The 22,870-nt window shown below is 49.1% G+C and overlaps 1 protein-coding gene across 1 annotated transcript in view; it reads right to left on the reverse strand.

The window, feature by feature from the left end:
• LOC107293454 (ataxin-7-like protein 3) overlaps positions 1-11,908 on the reverse strand; it is a 61,953-nt gene extending 50,045 nt beyond the window's left edge. The window contains exons 1-3 of the mRNA XM_015822606.1: positions 11,858-11,908; positions 4,174-4,306; positions 2,938-3,109 (exon numbers count right to left, since the gene is read on the reverse strand). Coding sequence (XP_015678092.1) covers positions 2,938-3,109; positions 4,174-4,306; positions 11,858-11,908 — 356 coding nt within the window. The remainder of the gene's footprint in view (positions 1-2,937; positions 3,110-4,173; positions 4,307-11,857) is intronic.
• Positions 11,909-22,870: the final 10,962 nt, after the last annotated feature.

Genomic DNA, 22,870 nt, shown 5'->3' on the forward strand with positions numbered 1-22,870 from the left:
TGGCCTAAGGGGTATTTTAATTTGGTTTTTAAAATAATTTTAAAAAGAAACGGCCAATAATGAATATTTCATTTTAATCATATTTTAAAATTAGTATTATTGTATTAGTTATCTGTTTTAACTGGCTGTAAGCCGCCCTGAGTCCGTTAGGAGAAGGGCGGGGTATAAATTTGATAAATAATAAAATAATAATAATAATCTTCAATTTAACTTCACAACAAAAAAAACTCTCAGAAAATAAAAAAGAGAGCGATCAAGTAAAGCAGACAACTGAACATAAACCAGAGGAAAGAGATTTAAAGATGGAATTCAACAATGGAAGGAACTATGATTTAACCCAGGCGGAGAAAAACTTGCAGGAAATATTGGACATGGAAAAGACAACTTATACTTCAAGATTGCAAAATAAGTCTAAGGACAAGAAAAAAGATTCAACAAAATGGATTACAGAGCTGTCAGGAGAACTACGAGAACTTGAGAGACAAAAAATGATAAGAGAAACTAAGAGCGAAAGAAAGAAAAAGATTTTCAAGGAACACGACAGGGCAAAACATTCCCACAAAAACACCTTGACTCGTCTCTTCTACTTACAACAATATCTACAAAACTATGGGAAGAACTTTTGGTCCAGTGGAGCATATTGATTAGGAATGATGTTTGGCAAAAAAAAAAAAGGCTAAAGTTAGAATTAAGAAATTAGATGATGGGACTTACCAGATGGAATATTTAAAGATTAAGCACTTGTTTGAATATGGTTAAAGAAATAAAATTTTGGATATAAATGAATTTTAGTTTAAGAGGGATAGGCTCCTTAAGTAACATAGTACTTTTTTTTATGATATGAGAAATATAAAAATGTTGGGATGATTTATATGAGGGAAATGTTTTAGATACTCAAATGTAATGGATTTTGAGAAAATTTCAATTAATAAGGATGTTTTAAATAGTTCTAAAAGATTAGCTGTGGATTTATTAGACAGAATACTTAAAGATTAAATATTTGTTTGAATATGGTTAAAAAGAATAGAATTTTTTTGGGACATAAATGTATTTTAGCTTAAGAGGGACATGTTTTTTAAGTAGTATATTATTTCCTTCTTTTTTCTCTTTTTTTGTTTTTGTTTTAAGATATGAGAAATGTAAAAGTGTTGGGATGGCTTGTACAAGCAAAAAGACTTAAATGCTTAAGTGTAATTAACTCTAAGAAAATCTTAACAGGTAAAAATGTTTTCAAACATTGTGGGGAAAATAAATTTAAATAAGAACTTTAAAAATAGGATCTATGATAAGGTGATTAAGATGATTAATTAGAAAAGAAGCTTCACATTGATGTGGTTGTTACTTGTAGAAATACTAGAAAAATGTTCATATTCAATTGTTATCTATTAAAATGTGCAGGATCTGAGGTGTTGCTTGATAAAGAAACACAGGAAACCAGAAGTTGCCTTTAAGCTTTACATTTTTATTCAGCTGAACAAAGACGGGCTCCTCTAAAAGGGAGAAGCCCCAAATGACAGAAAATCCCTATTTTTATACTTTTTGATTACATAAGCAATCCACCCAGCAAAGCTGACACACATAACATAAAGACTTCACCCAGAAAGGCTGCCACACTGTAGATAAGAAGGGAGAAAGCAGAAGTAGCTAAAAATGTTCCCTTTTGGGTGTTTCCCTAAAGACACCGTATGTTCCCGGGTGGGCTGGGACATGGGGTGTTTTCCTTGCTGTCCTTTCATGACCTTGCATCCATGACTCTGCAAGTGCCCAAAGTCAGCAGGGCCATCTGCACATATTCACAATTCATACTTCCTATGCTATCCCCTAATTCCGGGTCAACAAAAATACTAAGAAATGTACTAATTTAAGGTTGATAAATGAGAATATTATTGGAAGAAGAGAAAATCAAGGAAAGCTACTATGTGGATTACGGAATTATAGAAACTAATTGTTATTGTTTGTAAATATAAACCCAGATAACACGCTGTTTACCAAATATCAAGGTGATTATGTTAAAAAATTAATAAAATATATTTTTAAAAAATAAATTTGATAAAATAAATTAATAAAGTGGATCTGAACTCATTCCTCCTAAGAGGAAACCAGTAACTTATAATGATATCGCACACTTCACTTTCTAAGCAAAAAGAATTATAAAAATAGAAAGCATAAAGAAATTTAATTCCTGTTGCAACAAATAAATGCAATAAATTCCTTCTATTTCACCAAAGTAAAAAAAAAAAAAAGTTCAAGATACCTGGAATTGACAAACTTGCTACAGAAGTAAAATTTGTACCAGGTGCTTTCTTACTTGCAGCTCAGTCCCTTACCCGGAATGCCACAGGAGATCAAACCACCACATTGTGCTGAGTGCATTCCTCCATCATGATGTATAAAGCAGAGAATTTGCTTTAGGACTCAACATTTTGTAATCACAGGCTATCCCTTGCCATATTTCAGCAGCTGCGGGGAGCAGAGGTACCATATAGAAACATGAATATGGTTGTCTCTACTACCTCTACTACCACATCCTTCCCCATGGCAAACAGATTAAAATAATGATGAAAATTATGAGCCATTTATCAGTTCAGCTTTTTTTAGTGGTGCATAATTTAGGCTACTATGACAAAAAAATAAGTATCATTTTAAGCACAGAATAAGCATAATTTGATACTGAGTAAAATCATAGAATAGAATAATAGAATAGAATAATAACTTTATTGTCACTTTGAATGTACACTAATCGGCATACATTAAAATGAAATTTTGTTGCATTCAGCTCTCAAAGGGTCACCACCTCCGATATACACTACATATAGGCATCCCAAAGCTGGATTTTCTTTTCTTCTTCTGGTATGTCTGGTTTTCAAGCATCTCATCCCTGGTCTCAGCTCTTTCCCTGCTAGACCTATAAAGTTCAGAGCATTCTCATGTCCTCACCTCCTATTGGCAATGCGGCTGCTGTTCCGACCCATACCAAGGCACTTCTCCAAGTGAGGGGCAAAGCGGGAGGCAGCAATGCTTCGGCTACAGTTTGGGCACACACATTCCTTAGTCTTCCACTGGTTATAGACCTGGCCAAAAATATCCAGCCCTGGTTGATCCACAATTTCTATAACCAAAGAAGAAAGAAGGATCTCTCAGTTGAAGAGAGACCCTGGAAAAGAGCTGCATACATAAGGATCTCAAGAGCATCATCAAAGAGCAGTAGTTTAGATTGACAGAAGGTTAAAAACAGTCCAGCTTGCCCTTCTTTTAAGATGAGCATCGTAAAGAGAATAGTGACCTACAATGTAGTCATCACTGTTGCCACCAGAGCAACTCTACATCCTCTCAATCACAGAGAAGGCAGGAACCTCCAGACTCTGGAATGGCTCTGGCCAGCAGACATTGCTCTTTAAACTGTTTCCCCATCTCTGTTCAAACTACTAGACTTTGACTAATGTGTATCAGATTCAACTCTCACAAAGCTCGCTGGATAATCATAGGCCAATCTCTCTCTCTCTCTCTCTCTCTCTCTCTCTCTCTCTCTCTCTCTCTCTCTCCTAGCTTAACTTTATTGGGCAATAAAAATTAAAACAGTGGTGGCTGGATGAATGGGGGACATAGGATATTCTGATTTCCTTTAAAAAGAGACAATAAAAATACAGTACAAAAGGATGAAATTTTGAGCTAAGCTAGTACTGTTTATTTCATTGAAACAGTTTTTCCTCCTGTTTTAAATGTCTCCTAAAAAAATATTTTTTTTATTTTGAGTTAAGCTGGGCTCCCAGTGACCTCATGGATATGCCAGTGTAGTTTTCTTTGCAACAATACAAAGTGATTCCCCATTGCCTTCTTCTAGAATATTCATTCTCTTTCCCACACTAACTTACAAGCAAGCATGTCTGATTTTAAACAAAACAAATAGCAGCCCAACTGGCAGCTGTGTACGCTTAGCTAAGAATGAGTTTATAGTTGGGTTTGCACAAATGTCCTAGACAAATGTCAGCCATAACAAAGCAAATATGTTGTGTAACCCAATTTTAGACAAGCATGTTTAGTGTGTTGTGTGAATCCAATGTATGTGTAATCCTGAAATAGTATGTCATATTACACCATGTAGCAAGGTTTTACACCATGCAAGAATCCTGGTAAGTAAATATAAGAAGGGGCACTGGCTGAAAACACACTTACCAAACTCCTTCATACTATCAGGGTCTGTATCATCCAGAAAGAAGTAACCACATTTGACAGCCCGGTGTACCTCAAAGCACAAGCCCAGGCAAGTATCCTCAATCAGGTCAGTATAAATATCATGAGCCAAAGCCTGCAAGGCAACAAGCCCAAAACTGTCTTAACAGCAAGAACGGACATTGGCGAGACCTATATATTATTATATACCGTGTTTCCCCGAAAATAAGACTGGGTCTTATATTTATTTTTGGTCCAAAAGACCCATTAGGGTTTATTTTCGGGGGATGTCTTATTTTTCCATATACGGGAGGTGGCGAGCACGCAGGGGCCAAAGGTGTCCAGCAGCAGACGCAACCCACCATCCCCTTGGCCGGCACACTCTGGGGCTGCAAAGCCCACGCAGCGCAGGTGAGTGGAAGCGCTGCTACCGCCGGGCTGGCCCCTGTCGGACACACCACGTGGCCACCCGCCCACTCCATCCCACCATCTGGTTGCTCACGGATGCAATGGGGCAGGCCGCACAGCGCGCCAATGCTGCCGCCATGAGGTGAGGCAAGGCAGGTGGAGGGGTGCGTGTGGAGCTGCCCCACGCGCCCCGCACGTGTGCACCTCAGGAAACCCGCAGCGAGGCCACTGCCCGCTCTGCGAACTCCCCCCACCTGTTCAATGACCCGGCTGCCTACCCGCTGTCAGACGTCCTTCATCCGTGTGAACAAATCCAGGAATGCAGGAACGAGTTGACAAGCAGGCTTATTCTGTGCAGTAATAAAGTCAGCGCTGGGAGTGATCTGCTCCCAGTGCTTTACATAGCCTCCCCCACCCTGCAGTTCCGGCCCCAATCAGCAAGCCAGCATCTGGCCTTCGGAGGTAAAAAGCCGCATTACAACACCCGGCCTCCCCCCTGCCATTCTGTGTTCCAACGACTCCGGGCTGCTCCGACCTGGACTGGCGTCACCTGACTCCCTGCCGCCGACGGACGCATCCTGCACCCTGGGCCGTCAATCTGGACTCCTGGGCTGTCCCGTCTCTCCCGCACGCCGGTAAGCTGATCCGGGCGCCGCCGCAGAAGCCGCAGGCTGTGGCGCCATCGCGGGATGACCTGCCCATCGGCGACATCGCCGTGCCGTGTCCTGCGCTGCCAGGAAACCCCCGCTGCCGCCGGAGCCGGCTACGACAGAGCACCAACCAGCCGACCCAACCAGTTGCCGACGGGCCATCCTGGTGCACACTGGAGTCTCTCACGCCACCCGGTAGGCTGCCGTGCAGGCCGGGACAGCTGTTCCTCCTGTGTGGCATTTCCGGCGGCTGGCTGCTTGCTTCGGCGCCCGGCTGCTTAGGTCTCCCCCCCCCCGTGAATTTCGAGCCCACGGGGCTTGACAGGCAGCTCCCTCTACCAGGGCTCCACCTGGAAGGCAAGGAGAATCATATGAGTGTACGTTCACCCTGGCGGACGGTTCAGTTGGCCCGCCTCCCGGCTTCCCAGGGTATCGGCGGTGAAATGTTTGCACTAGTCGTGGTGTGTGGACGTCCTCATCCCTCACCCACAATGCCTCCGAGAGGGGGTACCCCTTCCACCGGACCAAATATTGTACCCGCCCATGACGGGTCCGAGAGTCTAGGACCTCCTGTATTTCAAAGTACTCCCCAGAGACCGGACCCGGTGCCTCACCCACGGGCCTACTTGGGGAACCCCCTGCCGGCTTTAGCAGGCTGTGAAATACTGGGTGTACCTTCCCCAGGAACCGGGGTAGTGCAACTGCACGGTTACCGGATTGATGACCTGGACAACCTGGAAGGGCCCTAAGTACTTTGGCCCCAGCTTTTTACAGGGCACTCCCAGGCGTAGGTATTTGGTCAACAGGTATACCCGGTCGCCCACATGGAATGGCTTGTGTGGCCCCCTCTTCTTTTTGGCATGTGCTTTTGTGTCTGCCTCGGCCTTCGCTAGGGCATTCTTTACTGTACCCCATAACCCCCCCACATGTGCTATCCATTCCTGGGGTAGACAGGGCGAGGGGGTCCCCTGGGGACACTCCACACTGTGCACCACCCGGAAGGGAGCGAACCCGGTGCTGCTGTGCACTGCATTGTTATAAGCTACTTCCGCAAACGGCAGCAGGTCAACCCAGTCCGTTTGCTGATAGGACACGTAGCTCCGCAGGTAGCACTCCACCATGGCGTTTGCACATTAAGCCGCTCCGTTGGTGCTGGGGTGGTATGCCGAGCTGAGGCCCTGGGACGACCCAATAAACCGGAGGTATTCACGCCAAAAACGGGCCGTGAACTGCACCCCCCCGGTCCAAAATAACCCGCCTAGGCACTCCATGTAGACGATATACATGCTCGATGAAAAGCCTGGCCAACCGCCAGGCAGATGGCAACCCCTTGCACAGGACGAAGTGGGCCTGCTCAGAAAAAAGGTCGATAACGGTCCAGATGACGGTGTGGCCACGGCTCTCTGGCAACTCAACAACGAAGTCCATGGCGATGTCCTCCCATGGCCGGGTTGGGTCTGCCACCTTTTGCAGCAACCCCAAGGGCTTCCCCATGCGGGACTTCGTGGTGGCACAAACGTGGCAACCCTTGACGTCGGCCTCTACGTCCGCCTTTATCCGGGGCCACCAGAATTGGCACCTTATCAAATGTAGGGTCTTCAGGAATCCGAAATGACCCGCCTGCTTTGTATCATGGCATCGTCGGAACACTGCCTGCTTCAGGACCCATGGGACGTACAACCTGTCACCTTTCCAGGCCAGCCCCTCCCGCCTTGTCAATAGGTCTGGATGGTCCCTTAACCATGGGTCATGTTGGACTGCCCACTCGCCACGGTACGAGAAACCACCCGGGCTGCGGCTTGGTATGGGGGCATGATTGCTTGTACCACCGCCTCCCGCTACTGGGGCATGTGCGACAAAATGTCGGCCAGGAAGTTCTTCCCCCTCGGCACGTACTTCAATGTGAAGCGGCGGAAATACTGTGCCCACCGGACATGTTTCGGAGACAGGCGCCTTGGTGTTTGCAGTACCTCAAGGTTCTTGTGGTCTGTCCATACCTCAAACGGCTCCTTCTCCCCCTCTAACAGATGCCACCATGTCGACAGTGCCCACCACACCGCAAACGCCTCCTTCTCCCAGATGGCCCATGCTCGCTCGGTAGCCGTGAGCTTTCACGATGTATAGGCACAGGGTTGTAGCATCCCCTGGCCATTTCTTTGGAGTAGAACTGCCCCCACTGCAACATCACTGGCGTCAGCTTGCACTACAAATGGGTTCTCGGGGTCTGGGTGGAGCAAAACCGGCTCCCTCGCGACTTGCTTTTAGGTCCTTGAAAGACTTCTGGCAGGGCATGGTCCACACCAGCGGTTGCCCGGGGCACGGCTTGGTTGCTGTATTTTGCGTGTGGAGCAGGTCTGTCAGGGGTAAGGCCACTGCGGCAAACGAGGGGATGAATTGCCGATAAAAATTGGGAAACCCCAGGAAGCTCTGTAGTTGCCGATGGGTCCAAGGCACCTGCTACTCCAGCACTGCTTTGACCTTGTTGGGGTCCATTTCTACTCCGGCCCCCGATATCCGGTAACCCAGATAGTCCAATCGGGTCTGGTGGAACTCGCACTTGGAGAGCCTCACGAACAGGTGGGCGTTTAACAGTTTCTCCAACACCTGCCGTACCAAGTGAACGTGTTCCTCACTGGTGGTAGTATAAATCAGGATATCATCTAGGTACACCAGAACCCCATGGTATAGGTGTTCATGCAACACCTTGTTGATGAGTTGCATAAACACAGCGGGGGCCCCCTGCAGACCAAATGGCATGACCCGGAATTGGTAACTATTGAGCGGGCAGTTGAATGCCATCTTCCATTCATCCCCCTGCTTAATGCGGACCCTGTAGTACGCCTCCCGCAGGTCCAGTTTTGTGAACACACGTCCCTTGGCCAAATGGGCCAGTAGATCCTTCATCAGGGGAAGGGGGTACATGTGTTATACGCAAACCCCGTTGAGCCCCCGGAAGTCCATGCAGAGGCGGAGCGAGCCGTCTTTCTTTTCCTTCAACAGGACCAGAGCGGCTATCCGTGAGCGGGCTGGTTGGATGAAACCCCGGGCCAGATTCTGGTCGATGTAGCGATGCAGCTCCTCCATCTCCCTGGGTGTCATTGCGTACATCCGGGGTTTGGGTAGTTTTGCACCCGGTACGATGTCAATGGCACAGAAGGTCACTCGGTGAGGTGGTAGGACATTGCACTCCCTCTCGCTGAACACCTCGGCGAGGTCAGCGTACACAGCCGGGAAGGGGTTCTCTCGCCCGGTGCCGTTCTGTGATGCCTTTCCTTCCCTACACTCCGCACCCCACTCTTCGGGATCGTGACGAGGTGGCCGGGGACCAACCCCAAGGCGTAACGTCCGGTACCCCCCTTCCCACCATATAGTAGGACCCCACTTATCCAACCATGCCAGGCCCAAGATCACGGCCTCAGTCATGGAATAGACTACTATAAAACGGAGGACCTCCCAATGAGTACCCATCTCCAGTCTGACGGGGTCCGTTATGAGAGTGGCTGGAGCCCCCAAGAGAGACCCATCCACCTGCTCAAACTGGATTGGGTTAGCCAGCCGCCGCACCCTGATCCCGACCTCCGCCGCCACGCCTTCACTCATCAGACACCGGGTGCAGCCGGAGTCAATGAGGGCCTGGTATTCCCTCCGTTGACCTGTCTGAGGGCTTGTCAGAGTAACAGGTATAGCAAAAGGGCTTATGGGCTCACTCACCATGGGATCCTCGGTTACATCGTCCTCGCTGTCATAGGCCACCAGATGGTACCTCGTGGAGGCTGTTACCTCCTCCTCCACCACCGGGGACACCCGCCGGGAGACGACCCCCTCCGGCTGCTGCGCTGCTCTCGACTTCTCCGGGATCTTTTTGGTGGTGGGAGCAGCTTTTCCGGGAGTCGAGGAAGGAGCCTGTGGAATAGGAGCCAGACACTCCGCTGCCTGATGCCCCGGCTGGTTGCACCGGAAACAACGGAACGGCACCCTGGCAGTAGGGCCAGAGGAGCCCAGACCTGCAGCCTGGACTCTCTGTCCTTCATCCCGTGGCCTCTCCGGTGCCCTCTTTGGTGCGGCCGGGTCCTCCCCTCTTTTCCGGAACTCTTGCAACCCCGTGTCCAGGTCCACCACCACCCTGAACCACTCCTGGAGACAGCTTGGAACACCCCGGAAAACACAGGCCTGGCGCAAATCCCAATCCAGGCCTGCCCGAAAATGATGGACTAGGAGGCGTTCTGGCCAGGAGCGCAGTCTACCAGCCACCCGCCGGAAGTCACGAACAGACTCTGTTGCAGGCCGACCTCGTTGCCGCAGCGCCAGTACCTTGGCCTCAACCCGCTGGACCTGGGAGACATCTTCAAACCGGGACCGCAGCACTTCCAGGAACAGACCAGCGTCGGCCAGCTCCCTGGCATGGTCTCTGTAGAGGTCCGCTGCCCATGCCGCTGCTTCACCTTGCAGCCCTGCCATAACCGCCACCACCATCGCCCACTGAGACGGGTAGAGACGGGCGTACGGGTCCAGGTGGCTGATAACGTGTCTCAGGAACATTGCGTGGCAGTCCAGGTTTCCATCAAACGTCACGGGTATAGGCGGTGGACCCCAAACCACCCCGGGACCCCATGGTCCCATAGGCTGGCCCGTCCCCCGTGCGGCGTCAGCCAACTGGGGCAACCCCTGGTTGCCGGATCCCACCCCCTGCTGGTCTGAGCCCCGCCCAGAGGGTGCTCCCCACGGGTCAGTCGACGACCTGCCTGCCCACACAGGCCGTGACTGTGCTCGTGGTGCACTCAGACCAGGGCCTCCCACTGTAGGGGTACCCAGACCAGGGGCTACTCTGAGTCGTGGACTGGCCAGACAGAACCAGACTGGATCTGTTTGTCTCGGTGGTGCCTCTGTCCAGTGCCATGATGCCGTCTCTCGTGCCGCCTCCCGTCTCGGCCACGAGGGGGGCTCCAGGTACCCAGCCTCCCTGAACCAGTCTCTCAGAACGTCCATAGTATACTGCCCATGTGCTGTGGAGTAACTCCATTCTTCCTCGTCCTCCTCCGTTACACGCCTCTCCCTCCATTCCATCAGGGGGGGCCCGGCACCGGGAGTATATGCCCTACCAGCGTCCGGGTTGGTCAGTGCAGAGCTGTGCCACCATTACCCCGACGCCCCGGGGACCCCAGCCTCCTGGACCTCACTCACTGGGACCGCGGGCCTTGCTTCCTGCACCTTTGGCCTAACCACAGGCTGAGCCTCCCGGGCCTCTGTGTCAGGCAATGGTCCCGTTTCTCCAGCTGGGTCACCCTTGTCCACCACCAGTGTGGCCTCCTGTTTACCCTCAGCCATTCCCGTGACAGTACAAGGGCAATGGGAGGGGAACAGAAAAGGGGAGAGCGCTGACTTACTGTCAAACGTCCTTCTTCGTCCGTGTGAACAAATCCAGGAACGCAGGAATGAGTTGACAAGCAGGTTTATTCTATGCAGTAATAAAGTCAGTGCTGGGAGTGATCTGCTCCCAGCGCTTTACATAGCCTCCCCCACCCTGCAGTTCCGCCCCCAATCAGCAAGCCAGCGAAAGGCCTCCACCACCTCTGCACATCAGCTGCATCTGCCACTGAAGGGGCTTTCTTCGGTCCCCACCGCCCCCGCCCCAACCTGATCACCTGCCGGGCAGCCGCTGCTGCCACATCCTCCTCCACCTGCCGCTTTGGTCCTAAGGCCCCTGCCTTGTGCTGTCTGCTCCCCATTCGCCACCTGTATTGTATGGTTTCAATGGCGGCAGCTCTGGAGGCCGGTGGTAGAAAGTGGTGGCAAGCGGGGCGGAGGGAATCTTTCTCCACATACACATATAACTCTTCTGTGGCTCTGTGGGCAGAGCTGCGAAGGGGGCCAGGTGGCTGAAACCGCCAGCCCAGGGACAATGCAGAGTGGGTGCTGCCGCCGTGAGGCAAGACAGGTGGCAGGAGGGCTAGTGAAAGCCCCTCCAGTGGCGGACGTGGCTGATGAGCAGCAGCGGCGGAGGCCTTTTGCCGTCACTCCCTCCGGCTCCGAAATGGCGGAGGGGGACCGAGTAAGGGTGCCAAGCCTCCCCCGCCCATCCTCCATAGCATAGCAGTCTGGCTTGGGAGGGGAGTGAAAGGGAAGAGGTGGGCGGGCAGCCGGGTCATTGAACGGGTGGAGGGAGGTTGCCGAGCAGGGAGAGGTCGCCGAGCAGGAGTGGACTGGCTACGGGGGCCCTGAGGTGCATGGGTGAGGGGCATGTGGAGCAGCTCCACCCCCCCTGGGCTCTTAACGGGCTTATTTTGGGGGGTAGGGCTTATATTAGGCACACACTAAAAATCATGCTAGGGCTTATTTTCTAGTTGGGTTTTATTTTCGGGGAAACATGGTATTATATTTCCCAATATAAAGATTATATATGTTTACTTTCAGGTAATGATGACAATTTTTAAAGTCTCTTTCACTTTATATCTACATACAAATATCAGAAAGATGATTCACCGCACACATACGTATCTAAACTAAGCTCTGACTGACAATAGGCTTTTCACTCTCTGTCCAAAAGAACATGCAAGATTTTTTTTTCTATTAATCTATCGATTTCACCATAGACTTCTTGGCACTGTTCCATCAAAAGCTTCACAACTTACCTCTAACTTGCTGTTATCCAGGCCCGAAAAAGTCATTTCCTCCATTTTCATTTGCAACAGCTAGAAGAAAAGACTCTGAGAACGCAACATAGTAGAGGCCAGGCTGAAATGGGAAGGGATGCCTCTATATGAAGACAGGGGGAAATATTCAATTATCACTTTGACAAAATCTTACTTTCAAGATGGAAACAAAAGCAATGAGTAAGACACTATCTAAGGCAAAAAATTGTTGACAGTTTAATTGATAAAGCCTATAAATTATCAATAATTTTGAAAAAGATGCCTTTGGGGGCAGATTCAGAGCCATTTTCAAACAAGCCTTCTTGAAGGAAGCAAAAGTTTATACAACGTACTTTGTAAATAGACCAACAGTTTTTGCAAGTATTTCTGATTGATTCTCATTTTTTAATATAGGCTCAACCACTTTACTGAGAATTTGGTTGAACTCACATTTATCTGCCTCCCCAACTGAGAAACGTATTGCTATAGTGTGGTAATGTATCAATGAGAAGGAAGTAAGGCCTCTTGCACAGGGCTCAGCCTCATACAGTGAGGGAAAAAATTATTTGATCCCCTACTGATTTTGTACATTTGCCCACTGACAAAGAAATGATCAGTCTATAATTTTAATGGTATGTTTATTTTAACAGTGAGATACAGAATAACAACAAAAAATCCAGAAAAACGCATTTCAAAAAAGTTATAAAATGATTTGCATTTTAATGAGTGAAATAAGTATTTGACCCCTTCGCAAAACATGACTTAGTACTTGGTGGCAAAACCCTTGTTGGCAATCACAGAGGTCAGACGTTTCTTGTAGTTGGCCACCAGGTTTGCACACACCTCAGGAGGGATTTTGTCCCATTCCTCTTTGCAGATCCTCTCCAAGTCATTAAGGTTTCGAGGCTGATGTTTGACAACTCGAACCTGCAGCTCCCTCCACAGATTTTCTATGGGATTAAGGTCTGGAGACTGGCTAGGCCACTCTAGGACCTTAATGTGCTTCTTCTTGAGCCACTCCTTTGTTGCCTTGGCCATGTGTTTTGGGTCATTGCCATGCTGGAATACCCATACACGACCCATTTTCAATGCCCTGGCTGAGGGAAAGAGGTTCTCACCCAAGATTTGACGGTACATGGCTCCGTCAATCATCCCTTTGATGCGGTGAAGTTGTCCTGTCCCCTTAGCAGAAAAACACCCCCAAAGCATGATGTTTCCACCTCCATGTTTGACGGTGGGGATGGTATTCTGAAGGTCATAGGCAGCATTCCTCCTCCTCCAAACACAGCGAGTTGAGTTGATGCCAAAGAGCTCGATTTTGGTCTCATCTGACCACAACACTTTCACCCAGTTCTCCTCCGAATCATTTAGATGTTCATTGGCAAACTTCAGACGGGCCTGTACATGTACTTTCTTGAGCAGGGGGACCTTGCGGGCACTGCAGGATTTCAGTCCTTCATGGCATAGTGCAGAGGTCTCCAACCTTTCCGGGCTCACGGCCCTCAGGGAAGGAGAGCGGCTTACAAATTGGTGCGTGCACATGCACACACGCAAACAGCACCACACGCGCTGGCATGGTGCTACTGGCCCCGTTCACGCATGCGCAGACTGCATACACCTGCCCGCACTAGTGGCCCCATTCATGCATGCGCAAACGGGCCGTGCAACCTGCCCAGCACTAGCGGCCCCTTTCATGCATGCACAAACAGGCCACGCACACCTGCAGCCATATTCACGCCTGTGTGCATGTGCAAACGGGGCCACGGGCGCGAGCACATTTCCGCGGCCCACTGGCCAAGAGGCCTCGGCCCGGTAGTGGGCCGCGGCCCATAGGTTGGGGACCCCTGGCATAGTGTGTTACCAATTGTTTTCTTGGTGACTATGGCCCCAGCTGCCTTGAGATCATTGACAAGATCCTGCTGTGTAGTTCTAGGCTGATTCCTCACCGTTCTCATGATCATTGAAACTCCACGAGCTGAGATCTTGCATGGAGCCCCAGACTGAGGGAGATTGAGTTATTTTGTGTTTCTTCCATTTGCAAATAATCGCACCAACTGTTGTCACCTTCTCACCAAGCTGTTTGGCAATGGTCTTGTAGCCCATTCCAGCCTTGTGTAGGTCTACAATCTTGTCCCTGACATCCTTGGACAGCTCTGTGGTCTTGGCCATGGTGGACAGTTTGGAATCTGATTGATTGCTTCTGTGGACAGGTGTCTTTTATACAGGTAACAAACTGAGATTAGGAGTACTCCCTTTAAGAGAGTGCTCCTAATCTCAGCTTGTTACCTGTATAAAAGACACCTGGGAGCCAGAAATCTTGCTGATAGGGGATCAAATGCTTATTTCATTCATTATAGACTGATCATTTCTTTGTCCGTGGGCAAACGTACAAAATCAGCAGGGGATCAAATAATTTTTTCCCTCACTGTAGTTCATGTAGTCCACTAAAGTACTGTAGATGGTAACTTAATGTTGCTGAGTACATGGAACAAGGTGCATCCTGACTGTGACTACCTAAGTCCTGGGAAACTAATCAAATAGCCAGATTGACTTTCCATCCTCTCTCACTTGTTGACTGCAGTGCAATATAGCTATTTACTCACTTCCTCTGGCACTGCTTTGTGTAGAAAGATGAGACATAAATCTCATTAGATTTATAATTATATCATGCTTCTTTTTCTCTTCCACTTTGTAAAATGTCATTGCATTTTGTGGAACCAGACTGATATGTACCAACCCATGGCCCATTCCACTTGACATGGCATCAGAGAGATATAAAGTATTAGAAGTATCACATCCATATTCAGCTATGCAATCTTCAGTCAAATCACAATGCAGGGCTTGTCATTAGCTTGGTACATGCTCCTCTCTCTTCTTGGCAGTGAGCTATATTAACTATGGTCTGCCCGCCTATCCCTATCATAATGCCATCTAAATTATGTTTTCCAATTTTTATGGCTGTGATGTTTCTCAGGAAGCGCTCACATTTAGTGTTAAGTATTTAAAGCTGTGCACACATACTACCTTGTTAAAGCCTTCCAGATGTTCTGCACTACAACTATCAATTGGCTGGGAACTGTAATAGAGCACATCTGGAAGGCATGAGATTAGGGAATATTGTTATACATTTCAGGTGGAGAAGGGGAGCCAGGACTGAGAAAGAGTATATAAATAGCTTCCAAATGTGATACTAAACCAAGGAATTATCTATATGTAGCTCATTCTGAACCATTATATAGCTTTTACCATCCAAGCTCCATTTTTCAGTTCTCCACATCCATACTTACATTATACCCTCATTTATGTATCTAAGAAAGTGGGTGTTCAATTCAATTGTTTGCCAGAATATGATTACAGGTAGTCCTCAACTTACAACAGTTCATTTAGTGACTGACGTTTCAATGTTGCTGAAAAAAAGTGACTTATGACAGTTTTTTACACTTATGACCATTGCAGCATCCCCATGGTCACGCGATCAAAATTTGGATGTTTGGCAACTGGTTCATATTTATGATGGTTACAGTGTCCTGGGGTCATGTGATCACCTTTTGCAATCTTCTGACAAGCAAAGTCAATGGGGAAGCCAAATTCACTTAACCGTGTTACTAACTTAACTGCAGTGATTCACTTAACAACTGTGGCAAGATAAGTCATAAAATGGGGCAAAGCTCACTTGACAAATGTCTCACTTAGCAACAGAATTTTTAGGCTCAACTGTGGTCATAAGTCGAGGACTATCTGTACACGTTTTTGCTGCAGTTAATCCTTCTGGAATTAATGGACATCTGGAAATTTCCCTAGGACCTCACTATATTTTCAAAAGTCTTATTAGAGAAACCTTTCAAGGTACCAAATGTTCAGGATGTTGAGAATGCGAACAACACCCAAATTAATATTTTGTAAAAGGAGTTGAAACTGGTTAAGGGTAGAACTGTACAAGTATCTTTTGTAAAATATAGTTGGCCTAAATGAGAGCAAAGCAGACCCACCATTTAGAAAGGGCAGTTTCCATAATGTTCAACACTCCATCTCCAGCTTAAATAGTTGTTAACTTCACAATTGAAAGGAGAACAGAAAAAAAATATACCAAAGGGATAAAAATATCTGCAACACTTCAAAAGGGAGAGGGCACAAGGTAAATGGACAAAACAAAATGATCCCATCCAAAGATACAGGGACTTTCATCTCTAGAAACATTGAGATTACATTCATCAATTGCATGGACAGACTGTACAGATGCAAGGAATGTGTTCCAAATAGCCTCAAGAAGTAACTGTGAGATTGAGCTGAGGCCACCTGTCCAAATGCAGGGAATAACAAGAAGGAAGAAAAGTAGAAATTTGAAAATCTGTTTGAGTCATGGCCTTTCCAAATCAATAACTTCACCCACCATTTTCTATTTGATTCCTCTTGAGCTCCCCACCACCCTTCCACAGAAACCATGGCCCACAAAGAAGCAGCTTTTTTTTAAAGTACCAGATTAAGTAAAACTAGATTGTAACCTGGTTATTTTCAGGATTCAAAAGTTTCTGACTCCCACTCTCTTTTTCTGAGATTGTTCTCTGTCAGAGAAACTGTACTTGTGTCACTGTAAATAGGCATAAGCATAAGGCACAGTACAAGCTTTGTTTAGAAGGAGTCCCAGAGAGAAAAGGAAGAAATCCAAATTTTAATGGTTTTGAGAGGGAGGGATGAGGAGAGAGAGGCAGAAGGATCCATATTAATGAGTTCTTATCCACTTTTGAAAACAGAATGACCATGAAAAAAATTAGGTTGAGATTGTAGTTCAGTTAACTAACAAGTGTCAATGCTGCTAACATCGGATGTTCTTGCTTGACAATATATGAAGATGCAGACATTTTCTATTTAACCTGTGTATTACTTTTAGAGTTAAAATTAGATGCTGCTGGAGGGGAGGGGGAAGAATGTGCTTGGGGACTAGTTAGCCATAACAATATCTCAGTAGAGTATTCTTCAAGGTTGGTTGTAATAAGAGGAGATAAGTAATGGTGGGTTATGGAACGGAAGGGAAAGTTCGCACTTCAAACTAATTGGAGAATGTGATTAATGACTGTTAAATGAAGGAGTGAGTTATGCTTAGATACTGTGTGTTTGGGGGAGGAGAATTCAGATTTTGGCTTCTCTATGTACGTGCCGAAGCTATGTTGCAATTAAAGATTCTTTAAGGTAAACAATGCCTCAAAGTTCTTTGAAGAGCTTCTTCTTTCGAAACCATGACATCAAGCCAAAATCCACAAACTTTTCAAACCATTTAGGGGTCCCGGGCCCCAGTCGCTGTTCCTAAACTAAAGGAATAGGCTGACGAAGATTCGGGGAAGATCTCATCATGGAAGAAGAAAAATTGCCTGAGGCCAGCACCCTGGCAGCAGCAGCTTCCCCAGGGGGGGTGGGGGAGCGACAGCCAGCAAGCCGGTGGAGAAGGAACTCTTGCAGATCTCCCAGCTGGGAGCAAGACCAAAGCAATTAGGAGAGCTGATTTGGTCGTCAGACTGGGATAAGCCCAGCGGAGACTCCGGAGGCTTCGAAACAACCTTGCCACCCTCAAAGACTTCAAAAGCAGATGAGCTGGAGCCACAACAAAGGGATTCTTGCATATTGCATCCCCCACATCGGTGGAGAGCTGCCAGGCCGTCTGCCACCGAAGACTCGGGTGAGTGGAAATATCCGTCTGCAGCTCATAGTCGGTCAGTAGAATGTTTGGCAGAAAGATTTGAAGAGTTAGAATTGAGAAGTAGAGAGCAGCTCCTGCTCAGAGAAGCCTCCAGCCCCTCCCTCGCAGATCAAACAGCCTTCCAGACCCTGGAATCCCCTGCCAGGGCCTCCAGCCCCACAGAGAGGGAACCCCAGCCTGGGCCCCCTGCAGCAATGGGGAATTTGGCAGCCCCCGCAGATGGAAGGTCAGCAACCTCTGAGCTTGCATCAGCTAATAGAGGCCTTGCAACAGCTTGGGGTGGTGAAGAAGCCAGGAGAGCAACAGCTGGTGGGCCCGCAAATGAGGGAGGTCCAGCAACAACCCCCCCCCTCATCCAGCAACCATTGAGGGGCCTGCAGCAGCAGAGGGCGCCACCAGCCCCTGCAGTCCAACAGCAGAGAAGGAGCGTTGGCTTACCTGAACGCCTTTTCTCAACATGATGAGGAAGAATCCACCAATGGGTTATTTCAGTCCTACTGCCCAATCAGACCAAGTTGTCAAGTTGTCACGCCTCCTCTTTGTCTGGGACCTCCCAGTTTTCATAGACGGCGTAGCCATTGACAAGTGTCCGACGTGATGACTCTCAAGCAGGCAACAAAGAAAAGTACAAGAACAAATGCCCAACCCAGATCTGACTGACTAATAAACGGGAGGGCGTGGATTCTTCCTCATCATGTTGAGAAAAGGCGTTCAGGTAAGCCAACGCTCCTTCTCCAACATGATGACGGAAGAATCCACCAATGGGACGTACCAAAGCATCCAGAGTCCCTAAGGGTGGGAGTCAGTTGTGGCCGGACCCCCAGACGGTGTGACTACTTGTTGCAAAATACGGCTTCGGCCGACGCAAATTTGTCCAAGCGGTAATGTCTAATGAAAGGCGAAGGCGATGACCATGTCGCCGCCCTGCAAATGTCCTCAATGGACTCCTGGGTCGCCCACGCCGCAGTAGTGGCAGCACTGCGGGTAGAGTGAGCCGTCACATGAGGAGGAACAGGTAGGGCAAGTGAGACATATGCGCTGGCGATACAGGCCCTAATCCATCTACCTATGGTGGAAGCTGACACCTTCTGACCTATTGAAGAAGGCTGAAAGGACACAAACAGAGCTTCCGACTTACGGAAAGGCACCGTACGCTTGATATAACATCGCAAGGCTCTCCATACATCAAGCGTGTGCCATTGCCGTTCCACGTCATGTGACGGGTGAGGACAAAAATCTGGAAGAATGACCTCTTGTGCCCTATGAAATACTGTATTAACTTTTGGAATAAATGAAGGGTCCAGGCGAAGAATCACCCTGTCCTCATAAAACGTGCACAGGTCCTTCCTGACTGACAAGGCGGCCAATTCCGAAATGCGCCTAGCTGAAGTAATTGCAATCAGGAAGGAGACCTTGAGAGACAAGTGTCGCAAGGAACACGTTTTGAGTGGTTCAAAGGGAGATGAAGTCAGAGCCTGAAGAACCCAAGGTAAGCTCCAAGAAGGGTACCTATGAACCACAGGGGGCCTGTTAGTGACTCCCTTGAGGAAAGACCGTATTGTGGGGTGCCTAGATAAGGACTCTGATGAGTCCCACGAGAGCACAGAGGAAAGTGCCGCTAGCTGTCTGCGGATAGTGTTGAGCGCCAACCCTTTTTTGATGCCCTCCATCAAATACTCTAGCACCCTGGGAATGGTTACCTGTGACAAACTCACGTGATTCCTGTCGCACCGACAAAAGCCCTTCCACGTATGGTCGTAAATACGGTTAGTCGCCAGCCTCCTGGCCGCCTGGATCATATCTATCACCTCCGCCGAATACGATTCCCTAGTCAGGGTGCGGCGTTCAAATGCCAGGTGGTCAACTGAAGCCATTGGGGGTCTGGATGTTGAAGATCCCCCTGCGTCAACCGTATTCGGTCGTCGGGAATCCTCCACAGGTTTGAGACTGAAAGGCCTACCAAGTCTGCAAACCAAGGCCTCCTGGGCCAGTGAGGAGCTACAAAGATCACCTCCGCTTGCTCCTCCAGGATCTTTCTGATAACTGCTGGAAGCAGAGGTAGTGGGGGGGAAAGCGTACAACAGGCCTTGCGGCCACCGGCTGCACAGGGCAACCGCCCCCTCTGCTCCCCGGGAGGGGAACCGAGAAAAGAATCTGGGCAGCTGGGCGTTCCCCGGCGAGGCGAACAGGTCCACTATCGGACGACCAAATCTGTCCGAGATCTCCCGGAAGACATCCGGATGTAACATCCACTCCGAATGATCCACTGCTGAGGAAGTCTGCCTGCCTGTTTGCCTCTCCCGAGATATGCCACGTTGTTCGTTAGGAGTAGTACGTGTTTCCCCTTGATTGTTGTGTGAAAATGTTTGAGAGCTAGGTGAATTGCTCTGAGCTCCAACCAATTTATGCTGTGCCTGAGGTCTGTCTGTGACCACTGACCCTGAGCCATCTGGGATTGGAGATGTGCACCCCAACCGAAGAGACTTGCGTCCGTGGTCACCCTGACCCAACTGGGCTCTTTGAATAGAGTCCCCTTGTGCATGGCCGAAGAAACCCACTAGCCCAGAGAGAGATGCACCTGATGAGGAACGCGCACCAATTGGTTGGATGTGCTGGTGTGCTGTCTCTGATACGGGAGCAGGAACCACTGAAGGTCCCGTGCGTGTAACCGGGCCCACGGTACTATTGCAATACATGATATTAACTTCCCCAGGAGCTGAGAAAGTGTGGCCAATGACACGGTCCTGCTTCTGCGCACTCTGAGTGCCAGGTCTCTGATGCTCGAGCGTCGCTCCTCTGATAGGTACACGTGACAAGCTTCCGTGTCTATCACCGCGCCCAGATGTAATAGGCGGGTAGAGGGAGTCAACTGGCTCTTTTTGAAATTTATCAGGAACCCATGGTTCTGTAGGGTATTTATTGTGAGGGCTAAATCCGACTGGGCGTCCGAGACAGACAGGGACTGGATCAGAATGTCGTCCAGATAACACTGTACCCATACAGGGACTAACCTTAAATGAGCTGCCAGCACTGCCAGGATCTTGGTGAAGACTCTGGGTGCTGAGGATAGGCCGAATGGAAGAGCCCTGTACTGAAAGTGGCGGTTGAGGTAACAGAATCGCAGATACCTGCGATGGTTCGGGAGGATAGGAATGTGTAGGTAAGCCTCCTTTCGATCTATAGAGGTCAATAGATCCCCCCGTCTTATGCTGGCTAAGATGGACTGTAGTGTCTGCATTTTGAACCTTCTGTATTGAAGGTGGAGATTCAGTCCCTTGAGATCGATGATTGCCCTCCATCCCCCTGGAGACTTCGGGACTACAAATAGAATGGAGTAATACCCCAGTCCCACCTGATCCAGGGGGACCTCCTCTATAGCCTTGATGGAGAGTAAATGCTGGATGGCATCTTCCATGAGTCCTCTTTTTATAGAGTTTCTCATGGTTGGGCAAGACACAAAATGATCCATCGGTATGGATTTGAACTCCAGGGACAGGCCTTGTGTTATGGTGCGCAGAACCCAGGAGTCTGTGGTCGTGTTTTCCCATTGGCGGATAAAACGAGTAAGTCTGCCGGCAATGGGGGGGGTCCCCTCTGAGTCACTTGTTGCGACGGAAGGGGCGACCCCCTCTGTCACGAAAGGACTGTTTGTTTTGGGGTTGGTACCTGGTTCTGTCCCTATAGTTTGTCCTGTCAAAGGAACGCTCCTGCCTAGGGGCTGGGGGCCGGTAAGGTTGTGCTGGCTCTGTCGCGGTCCCAGTCCGAAAGGACTGCCGGCGACTGTAAGGGAGGAAACGTCTGTTAGTTCTCTGTGCCAAATGAGAAATAACCTTTTGCTTTTGCTTGTTCTCGATGAGATATGGCGTTAGGGCCTCTCCAAATAATTTGCCACCCGTGAAGGGGGCAGTGGCCCTACGCCACTTATGTTTGCTCTCGGCTCTCCAGTTTTTGAGACATAGAAGCCTCCTAGCTACTACGCTGGAGGCCATTGCTCGGGCTGAATGCTTGGCCGAATACAGGGAGACATCCGCCATATATTCGGATGTGGCTATTAGTTTGGTTAAATCCTGATGGATTCTAACCTCTTCCAACAGGATCCTGTCCTGCAACTGACGAAGCCAGGTAATTGAAATCCTGGCAAAAAAGGATGTGGCAGTTGCCGCCTTTGTAGCCCATGCAGATGCCAAATGGACCTTGCGGAAGGCCATTTCAGATTTTTTATCTTCCGCCTTAAGGGCGTCCGAGACATCTGCCGGGAGGCTGGCAGTCGAAAAGAGCGGGGCCAGTGACTCATCTACCTTTGGCACCTCCAATAAATCCGCCAAATTCTTGGCCACGTCCACTATCTTGCGCTCAGCCATTCCCTGGGATGGTTGAGCAGCCGGTGACTCCCACTGCCCCTGAATATTTCTGAGGAATAAAGGAGGGCAGGAAATTTGCAGGTGTTCGTCTACAGGCACCGCAAACAGGGGATTAGTGTCCTGATCAGAGGAAGGTTGAGGGGTTGGGACCGGATGGGAGGAAAGCTTGCCCGCTGCACAGGCCCTGCGCAGCAATGAGGGGAATAGTGAAGCGTTGAAGAGCTCCGCCATGGGTTGTGATTCGTGGGTAGGTTCCTCACAATCCGACCAACCATCCCTACCACCCTCATATTCCGACATATTGGAAGAGTCGGAGTCAGGAGAATGGAAAGGGGAAACCATACCTGACCTCTCCAGTGGAGGCCGTGCAGAGGTAGTCGGTACAGAAGAAGACCCTGGAATAGGGAACGCCTGTTGTTGACCCGCTGACGCCATGGCCTGGAATACAGCCTGCGATATCCACACTTGGAGCTGGTCGGAGAAGGACTGCTCCAGCAGAGGCCGTAACCCTGCAGCAGTTGGTGAGATAGCAACAGTGGGTGCTGTAGATGGGCCGGGTAAATCAAGGTCCTCCCCAAACAGAGGTGGTCCTACCTGACCAAGGGTCTGAGTCGACACCTGCAGCTGCACATTCTCAGGCGACCAAGCTCTCGATGTGGATAGTAAAGGCGTCCCTGTGTCAGGTGGTGTGGAGGTTGACAGAGTATGACCTCTTTCAGCAGACAAGCGTTGGGCCCGGGAAAATTGCTTCTCCAGGGCCCTGTGAGTACGGTCGGCCTGCCTATCGCTTGCCTTGCCAGCCTTCCTGCCGTACTTCGATTTGGCTTTGGCCTTGCCTCTAGGTACCTCTGGTGTCGGCTCAACTTGGACGGAGGTATTGCCTGTGTCCAAAGGCGGTGGCTCAGTGGTTTCTGCCATATTTATCGAGATGCAACCCTGAGGTGACCCTGGGACTGACTC

The sequence above is a fragment of the Protobothrops mucrosquamatus genome, unplaced genomic scaffold, assembly GCF_001527695.2.
Source record: "Protobothrops mucrosquamatus isolate PMUCROS unplaced genomic scaffold, P.Mucros_1.0 scaffold1623, whole genome shotgun sequence".
NCBI lineage: Eukaryota > Metazoa > Chordata > Lepidosauria > Squamata > Viperidae > Protobothrops > Protobothrops mucrosquamatus.